This window comes from Poecilia mexicana, unplaced genomic scaffold (genome assembly GCF_051168715.1).
Source record: "Poecilia mexicana isolate PSO_F unplaced genomic scaffold, ASM5116871v1 scaffold_14, whole genome shotgun sequence".
Classification (NCBI taxonomy): Eukaryota; Metazoa; Chordata; class Actinopteri; order Cyprinodontiformes; family Poeciliidae; genus Poecilia; species Poecilia mexicana.
Window position 1 is genome coordinate 2,459,605 of NW_028263383.1, and position 16,873 is coordinate 2,476,477.

Sequence of the window (16,873 nt, forward strand, 5' to 3'; positions counted from 1 at the left end):
AGAGGATGAATGACAGACCGTAGAGGCTGCAGACAAAATTCGACCTCTGGAACAACATGTTCATCTGCTCCGTTCCTGTTTCTGTGAAATCCAGAAGCTGAATTAATAAACACAAACTGCCTGTTCCTCTGCGCGGCCGTGAGAGCGTCCCCGGTTAAACCCCAGCCAAGCAGCCGCCCGGTTAGTTTTTTTTTTTTTTTTTTTTTTTAACCTACACACCGGCTTGGAGGTGCCAGCTTTCCTGCGTCAAGTTTTACAAGGGTGAGAGAGGGCAATTCCGGAAATCAAGCGACGGCCTTACACAATAAAAGCACGGATGGGTACGTCATTAACCTGATGAACCTGCATCCACACCTGGACTAAACCTTAGCATATTCCAGTTTAACTTGCGGATTACTGAGAAGAAATAAGATCATCTTTGCACCCTAATACACAATTTAAAACGGAGCAACTGCCACTCGTATGGAAGAGTCTCAACATTTATGTATTTATTTCAGTGGCCTGCCCACACAGTCTTTTATGCCTGATTTTCTTAAATGCATGAAACAAAGAGGTAAATAAATGACACGCTTTTATTTGTTTACTTAAATATGTTTTCCCTTTTTGTCCTTCATAACATCCAATTTTATGGTCATTTATATTTAGCTCCACTCACAAGGATCACTTCTATATGTCACAATTTATCAGTTTCCTAAAATCATTGACACTGAAAAACTTCTTGTTTTATCAAATCTGTTTTATTTATTTATTTTTTTTTTGTAAGTTGTACCATAACATCGTAGATTAATAAAACTCTAAAGATTCTGTTAAGGTTCTTGGATTTGGCTGACCTTTGCTGAAAACTGTGATCTCTGTCAACATACAACCTTTTAATTTAGCTTGGAGCTCATCTACAGACGTGTTTTCTCTCCCAGATGAAGCCACTAGAGGAAGCAACAACACAATGCACCTGACTGTCCTCTGTCACTACACACTTAATTGGATTGAATAGCCTATTTTTCGCGGTTGATGTAGACTCATTTTTATCTTTTATTTTTCCTTCACATGTCCACACATGTGAAAGAAAGTAGTGTGGGTGTAGACATCAGAACTGACTCAAGCCCTGGACCAATTCTCATAGATCCTTCCTTGGGCAAGATAAACTGCACTGCATTTATTTACATCGTCAACAGAACCACAATTGAACATGTATTAATTTTCAAAAGTTGGAATTGGGGGGGGAGACAGCGACTTTATTTTGAAAGCTCATAACGGAACTTGTTTGTTTTGCACTACGTCTACATTGACAGTGTGTTTGTGGGAAGGGGAGGGGGGTCTCCACAGGCTCTGGGCATCCTCAGACAGGTGGAGGAGACGTCCTCAAGCAGCTGAACTGCACCGGGCTCGGACTTGAGGACTGGGCTGGGCTGCAGGGCGAGCGGTGGCGCTCTCTGTGCACGCTCGGTGCACGGATTCCTTCCACCCCCCCCCCACCCTCCCACCTCCTCCTCATCCCTCATTTGCTCCCCTTGCAGCTGATGCCAGATACAAAAACATGCTTCGGCTGATTTCCCCCGTCCCGATCCCCCGCACACATGCTTGATATTTTCAGCGTGCGCGCGGAGAAGACGAGAGGGATGTAGCCGCAGCAGGACAAATGAGGAGAACACATGGACTTCGGCTTTTTCCCTGAGATTTTCACGGCGTAACCGGGCTTTCATCGCGCTGCTCTGGTCATGGAGAGCCAAGCGGTCGAGCCGCAGAACTATGAAGATGTGCAGAAAAGCGGCTACCTCCGCAAGCACAAATCGATGCACCGGCGGTTCTTCGTGCTGAGGGCGGCCTCGGAGCATGGTCCCGCTCGTCTTGAGTACTATGAGAACGAAAAGAAATTCCGCAGTAAATCACCTGTGCCCAAGAAGGTCCTGAACCTGGAGACCTGCTTCAACATCAACAAGCGGGCGGATTCCAAGAACAAGCACATGATCGTGCTCTACACCCGCAGCGAGAGCTTTGCCATCGCTGCGGACAGCGAGGAGGTCCAGAATGAGTGGTACCAAGCCATGCTGGATCTTCAGTGCAACTGTAAGACATGAAGCGTGGGCTGTGATTCCCACTGTCTGTTTTTCCATCAGGCCTGTCCTGCCCTATAGGCTGGTTGATCTCCATATATCTGTCTCGCCCATTCCAGATTGTTAAAAAAAGAGAAAGCACAACCCAGCTTGTATTGTTAGAATATGTTCTTTTTTGTTGTTAATTTTTAATTTTTTACTGCAGGTGTGGTTTAGTCGTTTGTGTGTTTAATTTATTTTTAAATCTCATTGTATTCCGTAAATCAGACAGTTTTTTAAGACAGGAGGTGGTTCATCTGACTGAGCGGGGTAGACCATCACGCAACGGGCGGCATGCGTTATGTGTTTGTGCAGCGATCTCACCAAGCTTCAACATAGAGGATCAATTCCAGTCGGCAAAAAAAATAAAAAATAATAATAATAATAATGTGATGCATATTTAATTGTTCGTGCGTACAGCGAGGGAAAACCGCTGCCTCTTCTGACTAAAATGAAGCCCGCATTCGCACGATGGTGTGTTTTGCATGACGCAGTGGGCATATAGCAACCATCCAAAGGATGCATCATATAGTAGTAGCCTATCGCGGTGCACTCCGCTGCAGCCTGTGTTTTTGTTTTTCTGCACAGCTCTGACTTGCCGTTCGCCTAACCTACATTCGCGCTGTGCGGCGCGGCGCGGTTAAGGCAGGATTGGGACGGCATCCGACTGGAAATTATGTTTCTGTTGGCTACCCTCGTGTTTACGTTGTTATCCTTATGATGGGAGCAGACCACCACCACCACCACCTGCCCTCCTCCCCTTTGCATTTCATACGTTTCAGTCAGTCAGTGTAGACTGATGGGCTTGCCCCTCTCCGACGTGTTGTTGTGGAAGCCTGAGCAGATACGCGCTCAGAGCGTAGTGCGTAGACCACATCTTGTTGCCAGGGACAGCATCAATAGAGCCGTGGTGTGTGTGTGTGTGTGTGTGTGTGTGTGTGTGTGTGTGTGTGTGTGTGTGTGTGTGTGTGTGTGTGTGTGTGTGTGCGTGTGTGTGTGTGTGTGTGCGTATGTGTGCGTGTGCGTATGCGTATGTGTGTGTATGTGAAAATATATCTATGCGTTCATGTCTTGTTTACATTTTCCTATTCAAAAATAGCATATCGTGCGTTACTGATCCACTTCTCTGTAATCAGTTAATAAAATATTTATCGGAATTGCAGCCATCAAACCATGTTGATAATTACTTAATTTTTTTTTTCTTTTCTGGTATTTAATGTTTTATCTTTGGTGATGATTGGTGATTATTATTCACTCTCCATGGATTCTCTGTCACTTAAAATTACTTTCAGGCTGGAAAACGTGGTACTGAAAAATTAACTTAAGCCAAAATCTAAAAAGGCGTTTGAATAATGTTGGGTTTATGTGTATTTAAAAGGAAGTTGTCCACATAGATTTTGGTCCATATTAACATGAAAGCAAGCGCCCATGATGTCAATCTCTAACACATTTCATTTTCAATTTTGAAATACCTGTCATGCACCTACTTTTTTATTCAGATTCAGAACCAGTGCAGCAGTGGTTTTGTCTGCTTTATTTATTTGGGTCCTCTGTAGCAATTGTCGTAACAGTGGCACAACTTCCTCGTATACTAGGAAATATTTTCATTTTAGATATTTTTCAACTGGTTCTTTTTTGACATTTTTTACACCTTTTCACAGTCTTGATTAGCACTTTTTAATATTGTGACTTTGAGGTTGAGATTGGCGAAAAACCCCTATGTTTCTCTGTTATATATTGGAGGAGCATCCTGTTAATTTTTACGTTTGAATTTTAGATATTCTTGCTTCCAACACGGAGCTTAGATGAAATCATGTTTGTAAGAAAACAGAAAAAAATTGGAAAAAAAATCCAACTCAATATTGTAATACTATTTCAAAACAGCATGACGTTATGATGGACAAACATGGATTTTAGTGAGATGCTGCTTGTTTAAAAAGCTGTAAGAACTTCTGGCCAACGTTTATTTTAGTGTTTCTAAAACCTTTAAATGGAAATAACAGCTTACTAATTTTGTGCTTTTTCAAGTAAGTATTTTTACTGACTTTTTGAAGACAAAGATCTTCAAAAAGTCAAGTTGAACCACTGAAGTAGGAAAAAAATAACAGATAAACTCCTCAAAGTTGAAATGCTGAGTGGGCAATGTGACTAGCCAACCTTCTGAGCTCTCCTACACACAACACAGTTTTTCTGTGTGTGGCTCTCAGGGGATGAAGGAAGAGAAATCACAAAATGTGCTTCAATAAATGTGAATCAGAATGATTTATTTAATCCCATGAAAAACGTGTTAAATTTGGCACTGGATCAAAACCTGCGAATTTCATGCCAACTTTAGCGTCGCTAGCTTTGCGTTGTGACTTTTGTTTTAGGGTTTACATTGTATGGTGTCACATCCCATTTCACTGGACATACAAATAATCAACAGAAACTATGTGACAAAAAATGGTGGTGGTGGTGAGCCATATCACTCATATCCAAAACTACCAACTAATTCAGTTAAAATTAAGTTTTAACTAATTCTTAGTTTACTGTTGTCGACTACATATCTGCATTTACCTTGAAAAATAACGATCACTTGTACCACTGTGATATTACTTTTCAGCTAATTTATTCTAAGCCTCTTAGGACATAAATAATTATTATTTGCTGGAGCTTAAAGTGATGCAGATTAATTGGCTAGAGCACAGCTGCTAGGCAGAGACATATTTTGCAAAGTTTTTTTTGACAGACAATAAATAATCAAATTCTGTGTTTTTTTTTTTGCAGTCAGAGGTGTAATTGATTAATATATGTTTTTTGCTCTGTTTCTTCCCAGGTAAAACTCCAGAAGACTATGGCAGCAGTGGAGAGTGTAGCTCTCCATCTCCCATCCCGACATTTAAGGAGGTATGGCAAGTCAAGGTTTGGCCTAAAGGTCTTGGACATGCCAGGAACTTGGTGGGCATCTATCGGCTGTGCCTAACTGATAAGACAGTCAACTTTGTCAAACTCAACTCGGATGTGGCCGCTGTGGTGTTGCAGCTGATGAATGTCCGCAGGTGTGGCCATTCAGAGAACTTCTTCTTCATCGAGGTGGGACGCTCAGCCATCACAGGCCCCGGAGAGTTCTGGATGCAAGTGGACGACTCCGTTGTGGCTCAAAACATGCACGAGACTCTGCTGGAGGCGATGAAAGCCCTGAGTGAGGAGTTCCGTCAGCGCAGCAAGTCTCAGTCTGTGGGAACTTCCTGTGGCGGCGGCACTGCTTCAAACCCCATTAGTGTCCCGAGTCGGCGTCATCACCCAAACCTGCCACCAAGCCAGGTGGGCTTTTCCAGACGAGCACGCACTGAGACCCCAGGAACAGGTGGCAGCAGCACAAGCACATCACCCACGTCACGTCATGGTTTTCCAAGGGCACGAACAGCCAGCATCGGAGCCAGGTCGGAGGAGGGAGGAGCGAGTGCCAGAGGGACGTGGGCCAGTTCCAGCCCGAGCCTGAATGGATCCTGCTCAACTACTCCAACGCTTAGGCCCAAACCCACAAGGGCTCCAACACCTGCTAAGATTACCTTAAGCCTTGCACGTTACACACCTAACCCTGCTCCCTCTCCTGCACCAAGCCTGTCCTCCAGTTCAGGTCATGGGTCAGAGTGTGGCCTGGTTGGGTCCGTAGTGGGAGGCATGTCGATTTGCTCCTACGCTCGCGTTTCTCAAAGAGTTTCTGTTTCAGGTTCACCGAGTGACTACGGGTCCTCGGATGAATATGGCTCCAGTCCTGGTGAACACTCTCTGCTCATACCAAGTCTATCAGGACATCATGCACATGGAGAGGGCTCCTCCAGCTATATAGTAATGGGACAACGAGAGGGTCTGCTTGGTTCCCACCATCATCCAAAAGGCAGACGGATTCTGCGACGCTCATCAAGTCGAGAGTCTGAAGCCGAGCGAAGGCTGCTGAGCAAGAGGGCGTCCCTCCCTTTGGCATCCCATGAAAGACTAACCCCGCACAGAAAAGATGAAGATGATGACGATGAGGAAGAGTATGCCATCATGTCACAGAGTGCTAATAGAGAGAGGGCAGATCTGCATCAAGGCTCAGGGAATCCAGCAGTTCAGGGTGGGCAGCTTGACGCAGTAGGGAAGAACAGGAAGAGGGCTGACAAAAGCAGGGGACATGGGGACACAGGAGCAGCTGTAGACAGTGGCTACATGTCAATGTTACCTGGGGTGACATCTCCACCTGTTTCACTATCTCTTTCAATGGGTATGTACGACGCCAGTGCTAAACCCGGGGCAGATGATGAGTACATGGCCATGACCCCCAACAACAGTGTGTCCCCTCCTCAGCACATCCGCCAACCCACCTCAGAGGGCTACATGGTCATGTCTCCTAACAGCAGCAGTTCCACAGACCTGCACGGACTGGGCATATGGGAGAGCAGAGCCAGCATGGAGAGCCGGGCAGCCAGTGACTACATGAACATTTCCCCTGTCAGCAGTCGCTCTGCCTGCAGCACACCGCCTTCACACCCTGAGCAGCACCAGCTGCAACCAAAAATGTTCAATTCATACTTCTCCCTGCCACGAGCCTATCAGCATACCCTCTATACTCGCTTTGAGGAGGACTTGAACAAGGGGGAAGAAAAGAAAGACAGCAGTGGGCATGAAAGTGCTGGTAGGGGAGGGAGAACAGGGTACAGCAAAAGAAACAAAATTGCTGTGGGCTCTGCAGGAGGCTGCCAGCTCTCCATGTCTTCCTCTTCTTTCTCCTCCAGCTCTGCTAGCAGTGAAAGCCTTGAAGAGAAGTCAACATCTGGTGGGCGGGGGTTAAGTTTATTAAGAACAGGGGCGGAATATAAAAGTGCAGGAACATCCACAAAGGATGGACGTCACCACCAAAAGCGCGCATCCAGTAGTAAAAGCCCAAAGCAACAGAGGAGGGGGCGTCCTTTGAGCGTATCTTCAGACATTGCTAAAGCGAACACCTTGCCAAGGGTTAAGGAGAATCTACCACCATTGGGATCCCAGAATGTTGGGGACTATGTAAGTATTGTCTTTAAGGAAGATGGTGCATTCGATAAAGAACAAAGTGGAGGGTCTCATCACGGACCGCCTATAATCCATGGAACTCTTCGGCCCATAAACCAGCCGCTCCTCTGTCATGATAACCCTGCTAACCTTCCCCGCAGCTTCTCGGCACCACTCTCCACCTCTGCTGAGTATGTCAACATGGATTTAGGGAAATCCTCCACACCCCTGACTCATGTTAGGTCCACATTCAGCACCCTACAGGACCCACCAACAGCTTCCACCAAGGCCCGGCATGAACACAGCTCGCCCTCTCCGCTGGTAGCAGAGTGCAGCGCAGGGTACAGAACAAAAATGAAGATGCCAACATGGCCGACAGATGTTCCGTTCATGGACAGTAAAATTTCCAATTCGAGCAACTTAGCAAGACCTGCCATCCACTCTGGTCAACCACTATCTAGAGAGCAGGAGGCAAGTTTGGGTTCTTCCCCGGTCAAGTCCTTCCAGTCGCCTGATAAGAGCAGCAGACTGGTCCGAGGTGATCAACAGGGACACCTGAGCCACCGGTCAGAGACGTTTAGCTCACCGCCATCTTTGCCACCATACGCATCTTCTTCTACCTCCCTCTTCCCCGAGGGCAGCCAGGCAGCGAGTCATCGGCAGGGTTTGGACTGCTCACTGTGGGAGAATGGCCAGACTGCTGGTTTGTCTGCCACGCCTCCACCCCAAGCCTCCACCACATCCACTGAACAAGGCCTTAACTACATAGACCTTGACTTAGCCATGAAGGAGAGCCCTCAAGCTGGAGCAGAGCGCACCTCTCCTGTCTACAACGTCGGAGCGAGTACCAGTGCCGGCTCTTCCCTCAACACTTACGCCAGTATTGATTTCTACAAATCGGAGGAACTACGAACGAACCAGAGCAGTAGGAAGGAGGGGCAAGGTGAGTGCTGTGAGTCCTCAGACCAAGAATAATCTAAAAACTATTCATTATGAATTGTAAAATGACAAATTGACAATTGCAGACATTCAGAACATTGTCTGGCCTTCACAATGGCTTTATAAGCAGCTGCAGACCCAACAGTTATGAAAAAAAAAACCCTGATGATGATGTAAACATTTCAATGTAGCTAAAAGGAGAAAAAAAAAACATTTAACACTAATCAGATTGGATACATGCTTTGACGTGATGTTAATAGTCATCTGATAAAATCCTCGTCTGGATCTTAGTCACTGCTGCTTTCATCTTGCACTGATGTTTTCCATGGCTTCAAGCTGGTGGGCAGCGTTGCGTTTACAGTCTGTGGGCTGTCTGTAGAGTCTCTTATTATCACAAGTGGGTGTTCAGAGAGCAGGGCCAATTGATTTGTCTGCTGGTAATGAGCCATTTCACATGAATGGAGGCACAGGGGACAAAACGCGGGCCAGGTGTTTATATGTTTATGTGTGGGCGGGTTGATGGCTGCTGGATTTCTGATGGCAGCGTTAAGTTTCATGTTGCATTCCTAAGATGGGTTTATTACTGTCTAAGGTTCACTTCTATTTTTTTTTAATAAATTGATGTGCAGATTGTCAAAAATATGTGCTCTATTTTCAAGTTAACATTTCATGTTTAATATCAATATCAGCAGAGAAATTTGATCAAAGCCAATTCTTCTATGGGCAATCATATTCTAAATGTGCAGCTATTTATTTAGCATTTACATAATTGAAATCTAGGCTCTGGGAATACTCTGTCCATGAGTAATTATTTATGCTGCAGTTAATGACTGATCATGCCTTTCGGTAATGCAAACCTCTATAAGCCCATTTATCCTGGTTTCATCGACTGTAACTGTTTTCTGATAAACTGTACCTCAGAGCAGTGTATCATTATAAACCCAGAAAGAACCTGGTTTACTCCATGTCCAATCAGAAGTTGGCAAGCACTCGTCCCTGCCATGATTTTTATATTGATTTTGGCTTTTTAACTATTTATTTGTAGGTTTGATTTTCTTTCTACAGCGAAAGATTGTACAATGTACGGCTTCAATGATTTTAATAAGATTTGAGTGCACAAGTTTGAACTGATTATGGATTTTCTGTAATCCACACAGGGTCAAAACTATATATACAGGCTCAGACCTATGCCTGTATTTGGTCATAGAAAGTTGTACCTTGACATCAAATATTTTTTCAACCATAAAAGAGCTTCTGAGAAATTCTGGCAGGGTTTTTGGCCACTCTTCTTAGCAGAATTGGTATAATTTATTTAACCTGTCATTCACGAGAGGACCCAAATTTGGGTCCTCTCGTGACAGGGGTGTCAAACTCCAGTCCTCAAGGGCCGCTGTCCTGCAACTTTTAGATGTGCCTCTGCTGCACCACACCTGAAAAGAATAATTAGGTCATTAGCAAGGCTCAGGAGAACCGATCTACACAGGGAGGAGGTAATTAAGCCATTTCATTCCACTGTTTTTTACCTATGGCACATCTAAACACTGCAGGACAGCGGCCCTTGAGGACTGGAGTTTGACACCCCTGTCATTGTGAATGACAACCTGTGAATGACAGGTTAAATTGGTTGGTTTCTCTGGCCAGAATCTGACTTTTGTGCATAATCTGTAAATTTTCAACAGTTTGTGTTTGGGGTCACTTAAAACACCTAATTGTAAATGCTGGAACGCCACTGTCACTTTCCACGTTGAAGGAAATTTAACATCAAAATGGAGACAAAATCTGCCAACTAAGAGAAAGCCCTGCTCCAAAACTATTGGCACCAAGCTCTCCAAAAATTTGAGGCTGGAGCCCAATGGCATTCAGAGACGTGTTTTGCTATCAGAACTGAAGATATTTCATTTCATTGAGAAGAAGTATGTCTAGATAAGTCAGGGTTAGACATTAAAATTTGAGAATATTGATCCAAATGCCAACCATGGTGGTCTTAGATTCTTCCTGATGGTCTAGTTTACCAGTACTGGTCAACTATATGAGGAGGAAAACCCCAATTCTTCCATGTTGACACAAATGTTGATTGAACTTACCATTAATATCAACCTTATTGAAAATATTTTCTTCAAAGCTAGATCCGTGTTGGGAATTTTAAATTAGTTCTACAAGTTCTGCATAGAAAATTGAATAAAGAAGTGTGTTGCTGGCTGCAAAAACCACATTGGTGCTCCGCAGCTTGTTAATGGACACTACATCTAAATCAACAAAACTCTGTGGGGATGTGTGTATGTCTATATGACTCTGTGTGGATTACAGAAAATCCATATTGAGTTCAAATTTCTGTCTTTTTTTTTTTTTTTTAAATCATTGCGTTAACAGTCCAGGCATGAAAACCTTGGTTCAAATAAATAATCTAAAGCCAAACGTTTAGACCTGTGACAGAGTCGTAGGTACCTCCATTTTATTATATTGAAATGATCAGATTAGATCAGTGAACACTTTGTGCTGTTCAGGTGGTTGTAAAAAAAAAAAAAAAAAGAAGAAACAATAATCTGTGGAAGTGATAAAGCTGCCACAAACACACACAATATTGATATCTGCAACAACGGCCATGAGACCGATCAGAAAATCCTTCAACAAAGATATCAAGCGTCATGTGATATTTACTCAAGCTGCCAGCAGGACTTCTAGATTAAACAAAAGCAATATGCCTGGGCGAATACATAATCTAGACAGAACCGCTTTATCGGCTGTAACATTCTGTGCTGAGGAAGTCTACGTCAGATGTGCCGGGGGGGAGAAAAAAGATTTACGCTTTTTACCGCACGAAGATCAGAAAAATTCCCTTGTGTGAGAAATCTATCCTTGAACATCTCTGCCTTCTTTTGATTCTTTCATTCCAGACTGTTGATCTCCGTCTTTGTCTTTGATGCGACAGCTCGCCGTGTGTTGCCACAACAGAACTGTACGCCGGAGTCGGATCGCTGAAACTATGGAAATCTCATCCCTTCCTGTTTGCTGTTTTCTGTCAACCAAATGTGTGCCAAACACACACACACACACGCACGCACACAAACGCAAACACGTACTTACACACACACACAGCCTTACAAACTCTACACACAATCAAAGCGTAAGGACAAGACGTTACGTTGCTTGAACTAAGGAGACACTTGATCTTTTTTTAACTTGGTACAGAGAAGCTCACGGGTGACAGGCTACAAAATATGGTTGCCATTTTTTGTACTTTATTCAAAATCATAATTGTTCCAAAATGCTTTATTATGAGTGTTAATGTAAGTTTAAATTAATTTTATAATTGGCAAAAACTCCAGCTGTCATTTTTGAGCTAACCAGTTGGTTGAAGTTTTGTGCTACAAGACTGGAAAGTAATTATATGCTAATTAGTAAGCTTATTTAATTTCACTGCAGTGTTACATCCTTCTTCTTCTTTGCACACATAGTTTAAATGATCAACAGGTGTCCCTTAGGTTCAAGCAAATAAGAAGGTAACTGCTGGACACACGTTTCTTAAACATTCACACCATCTCACTGTAAACAGTTTTAAATTATTATCTACTGTAAAGTTGCCCCCCAGAAAAAAAGCTTTTATACTTCTAGACTACTGCTCTTGTGTTACTGAAGTGCTTCGAATACTGGTCAAATGCTTTGAAATGTAAAGACTCACTACAGAGCCCTTCACAGTTATTTGCTCTCCTGGTGAGGATGTGTAAAAATCCTTAAAATAAATTAGTCTTTTATTGCAGTAGCAACATTTCACATAAGACGATTCTAAGACTAAAAGGACTTTTCAGTGCAAGCTGCCCAAATCACTGCTGGCATGTAGCTAATATCTAACGGCTGTAATACAAATCTGACAAACTCTTAGATGGAGTTTTTAAATTATAAGTTACCTTGTTTGCCTCGACCATCCTTGTTTGTTCTCTTTCTTGATTTTAATTGTTAAATTTTTGTAGTCATTTCCTAACTTGTGGGGTTGATGTTTTTTTGTTTTTTTTCTTGAGTGGCATGTTCTCTTGTCTTTCCCACTTTGAAGAAAGGAAAAGAGCGATGTGCCTCTGCGTCACATAAAAGTTTTCCCAAGGAAGCCGCAAGTCATTACAAATGAAAGGTTTCTCAATACTCTAATCACCTTGAAAAGATAAAGAGATTTAAGTTAGATAAAAATAAAATATGAATTAATTTTAAGGCTTTTTGCACGTCTTTACAGAGATGCCAGTTAGAGTGAAGGACGCTTTTCCACCATTACCCATCAACCCCCATTGCTGTGATGTGAATCAAGTCCAGCCCCATTCAAATTGGGACAATTATTTTGCTTGTGTTTGTAGAAATGTCCCGGCTGGGAGCTAAAGAGTCCTGAACATAAAACTAGCAAGGCTCTTCGTGTCCCGCTTTTAAGAGCTCAAAGATTTGCCCGATCGTCAGACGCATAGAAGTTGAACAGACGCAGCCGGTCTGCGACGTCGACACGGACAGAGAGCTGCAAATATTCCCTCCTCGTCCGCCTTCGGATTCCTCTTAATAACAGTGTATCAGACGAGGCTGACACATGACTGTCAAATCAATTACATGATGTCTGAGTCACATCGCCGAGTGCTTCAGCAGGAGAGACCACCAGAGGAAAAGAAACAGAGATATACGTTGTTGTTGTTTTTTTGTTTTAGTTGAAGACTTAAAATCATTTTGAACTTTGAAGTAACACAAACTTAGTAGAAAAAATATAAATGCTTTTTTTGTTGGCATCTTAGCTTTTCTATTACAACTGTATATTACACTATGGTATATACTATAGTAATAAGAGTAGAGTGACAGAAACTATAGTACATACTGTGGTTATAGTTTTCCTCATTTCGGAAACAGTTAACACAATTTTAATATAAAGTGACACACTACAATGGTATATAAAATATACAGTATACATATAATGAATAATACTATATAGCCTAGATATCTATATACTCTTTTATAAAGTGCCTCATTTTTGATTGTAGCTGTTTTTACACAGGTGATCTTAAAATGGGTTGTGATGGGGGGGAGGGACAAAAAAAACAAAAAACAATAACATTTCTCTTCAAAGCTTAAATTTGTGGAAGGAGGACAGACCAGAAAAACTGCTGCCATTCAACATTGATTAGATTGCCTTAAAGTGTTTTATCAGAGACATGAAAAAAGAAGCAGTTTTGATTTTGTTGCAGTGCCTAACACTAAAGCCACAATGTAAGCACATGCACCCCTCTCGCTATTTTTATTTAAAATTTTTTTAGTTGGTTTTATCAAACTGTGGTTTTGCTAAAAAAAAATAAAAAAAAAGAGGAAAAGAAAAACAGAAAAGACGAAGAAGAAAAACAAGAAAGAATCCTCTCCTCATATTTTTTTTTTTGTAGTGGCCCCGACTTTCTATTTCATTCTCATGCACCCAGCTGAAAAAACAAACATATTACGATACATCAGTCATGCACGGCGCCTTGCAAAACTATCATTGCTTTTGAACATTACATTCACAAAATTCAAACTGTGTTTTATTGGGATTTTATAAAATAGACCACCACAACGTAGTGCACAGTTGCAAAGTTGAAAAAAAAAAAAGGATTTCTCATCAAAAATATTTACAAATTCAAATAAGAAAGGTCTTTCGGGGTACGTCAATCAGCTTTACTCAAACAACGTAGCCGTTCGTCTTTGTGAAGCATCTGGGAACAGTAAATGTTCAAGTCACAGATTCTCAATTGGATCTAGGCCTACACTTTTCAGTTTTTTTTATTAATAAATCATTTTTGAGAAACATCTAATCTGTACTCCACAGTTATACTCTATTCATGTTGGTTTGTCAGATAAGATCCTAATGTGGAAGTGATGAATACCTTTGCAAAGCACTGCATCTTAACTTTCCTGGTTTCTACTTCTCGAAGAAGCTGCCATCTTGTATGTAAATAATAAACATGATATTAATGATCTAACTTTTACGTTTTTAAAGCACTCCCTTAACGAGCTTTTAAAAAAAACGGAGCGTGCTTGTGGCTGTGAGCTTGTTTGTGTCAAAACTGTATGAACATGCTTTTCAGTGATTTGATGATACAGATATTGATTGAGCTCCCAGAAGTTGTGAGTAGTTCTGTTTCTCTGTCACATTGTCTTCTTTTCTCCACCCATAAGCATCTGTAGGACCAAGTCTTTACACTCATTACCTCCTCTTTTATAAATCCTGCTACAGCCAACCAAAGTACCCAAAAGAAAAACAACAACTAAAGTTTAAAATGAATGAAAGGTTTAGAATAATTTGTTGGTCTAATTTAGGAAACACACACATCCAGATATCAGTCAAGATGTTCTTTCCTTTTTAAAGCTCACATTGTGTTTCTCTGACGGTAGTACTTTGCCTGGGGGGTGTTTAATCACAGCCACAGGTGGCAACATTTATTTGGCCTTGTTGTGACATTGCTGAAACTGCAGACCATTTCAGTTGCAAATACTTTAAGGAAGAAAAAAAAAAAGTCTGCTGTATTTTGTTGATAGGGCGATGCAATGTTGAACCAAACTTGTTCTGAGCCCAGGGCTCTGGCTGAGTGCACACAGGGTAAAAACAAATTAAAGGTTTTCTTGATCGAGTTCTGACATTTGGTAGCTTTTCCCACATTTAGATTGATTTTAAAAAAATTGTTTGTTTGTTTTTACAATCCAAAGCACTCAGCACCAGTGTTGTCAAGTCAGTTTAAAGTTTATTTCAAAAACTGCATCTCTTTCTTAAAGATATTTAGATTTTTATTAGTACTTATTGGCGTCTGATATCACATTGAATTGTGAGGAAAAGGCGGGAATCACCATGGCAACCAGTGTGCATGCTTCCAAAAGAATGCAGTAGTCAAAATTGGACTTTCACAGTAAATCTAACAGGTACTTTTAAAAAAATTAATGCTACAACTAAAGAAGGATACAAATTACTGTTTGGCCTAGCCAGCCACCAGCAACAAGTTCATTTGGATTTTCAAACTAAGGTTGCCAATCTTGCTTTAAAAAGCAACTATTTTAAAGTAAAGCACATTTATTTTCTTCAGCACACACCTAAATTAAGCATGACTTTTATGGCTTTTTCAAAATAAATCACAATTTAAAAAAAAAAAAAGGGGCTTCTGCTATTTCATAGTTTGATTATTACAATTATATTTCTCATTCTTTGTCACCAAAGATAATATTTTGGGCTCAAATCAGACATATTAAGCATCAAGCGTTGGGCACGACTGAGGTTCCTTCAGGATTCCTTCCCATTTTGATATTTTTAACATCGTCTCTGCACTTAGTGTACGCTTAACATTGACAATCTTAACCAAATCCATACAGGAGCTTCTGTTTTCGTAGTTTACCTTATCAAAGGGCCGTTTTAATCTGTTTGTGTTAGCCTCCATTCTAATTGGGGATTAGAGAGATTCTCTGACTGTACCTTATAATCTCAAAGCGGAGCAGACGCAACAGTTGGTGTTACTGTAAAGCCCCTTGGAGAGTCTGATGTTGGCTCAGTGGGAGCAAACGCAAAAGAGGAGTGCAGAACTTTATAACCAAAAACCACTGCAGCTTAATATGTTAATATCTGCTGTATTTCAAATTTTTTTTCTACCATTGGAAGATAGAGACGGCTGCTTCCTTTGGCTATTTCACAGCAACACGGTGCACAAGCTGCTCCACAGACTCTAAATGTGGGAAATGATACTGTATGTACAATCAGGATACCTGCTATAACTACAGTAAAAGAGCATCATATGTATTTTAAAATCAAATGATCCTACTTTGATAATGATGTAATTGTAAAAGATGAACAGGAACTATAGGTATGTAAAGTTTAATGTGTATAAAGAAGTTTGCTTCAAGGGAAGGGAGGGGACGGGGCGGCATGGGGTTCATTCTGTTTATGGCAAAATTGTTTCAAACAGAATATTGATGATTTTTGTCTGTGATGTAGACAACAACAATGTTTTTTTTTTCTTTTGATAAAAGGCAAACGGATATAAAAAAAAGTGTTCTGTGATTCTTTTATTGTTAGCGAATTAACGACATGGAGTCAAATGAGTCTAGACTGATGCACAGTAAGCCGTCACAGGTCTGAGTTTTAATGGATAAGCTTGTCGACAGAGTTTATTTAATCCCTGTCTCCTCTGTTTAACAGATGGAGTTTGGGTAGTTTTTTTGGGGGCGTAAATAACAACTGAGTGAGGTTTCTGCTGATTGACAGTTTTATTTTCAGTATCTTATTACCCTGTGAGTAACATCAACTTATTTTCAATAGGAAATTTGTATTTCCCAAACCCCACAAACATTGTGTTCACATTAAGGAGCATAAAGTGTAACTCTGGCTGGATGTTTGTCTTTTAAGAAGCTTAAAACTAGTTTTGGATCATTGTCCTGTTGGAGCCATACTTCATTTTGACAGTTTTGGTCAAGTTTTAGTCATGAAACTAAATTTTTGACCAAAACTTTATTTAGTTTTAGGGACTAAATCTCCTACCAGTTTTTGTTATTGTAAACTGTAAGACTTAGAGGGATGTGTTTCATTTCTCTAAGAGCTCATAGTTTACAGTACAGTACTACTCATTTCTTTAAACATTATAGTGAAATATTTATCTTTATGACTTCATCTCAATTTTCCTTTTCAAGTTTTAATCTCACAAATCTTAATTGAGGTGATAGGGTTCTATACAAAATACAACATTCCTTATTTATTTATTTATTTATTTATTTATTTATTTATTTATTTATTTATTTATTTATTTTTAATTCAAATTATTTAAAAGATTGCCAAATACTACTAGCTCTGTTCTACCTAAACAAAAAAT

General features: G+C 41.1%; 1 protein-coding gene across 2 annotated transcripts; it reads left to right on the forward strand.

Moving 5' to 3' along the window:
• The first annotated feature begins 1,225 nt into the window (after positions 1-1,225).
• Positions 1,226-15,155, forward strand: LOC106904791 (insulin receptor substrate 1-B). 2 transcript variants are annotated; one of them, XM_014969255.2, is made up of 3 exons: positions 1,226-2,064; positions 4,906-8,043; positions 10,934-15,155. In XM_014969255.2, exons 1-3 carry the CDS (start codon positions 1,716-1,718, stop codon positions 10,939-10,941), a joined length of 3,495 nt encoding a protein of 1,164 aa, XP_014824741.2. In that variant the 5' UTR covers positions 1,226-1,715; the 3' UTR covers positions 10,942-15,155. The 2 variants fall into 2 exon arrangements, with proteins under 2 accessions (XP_014824741.2, XP_087868693.1); XM_088012567.1 differs by lacking the exon at positions 10,934-15,155 and having other exon boundaries at positions 4,906-9,610.
• The last annotated feature ends 1,718 nt before the right edge of the window (positions 15,156-16,873 follow it).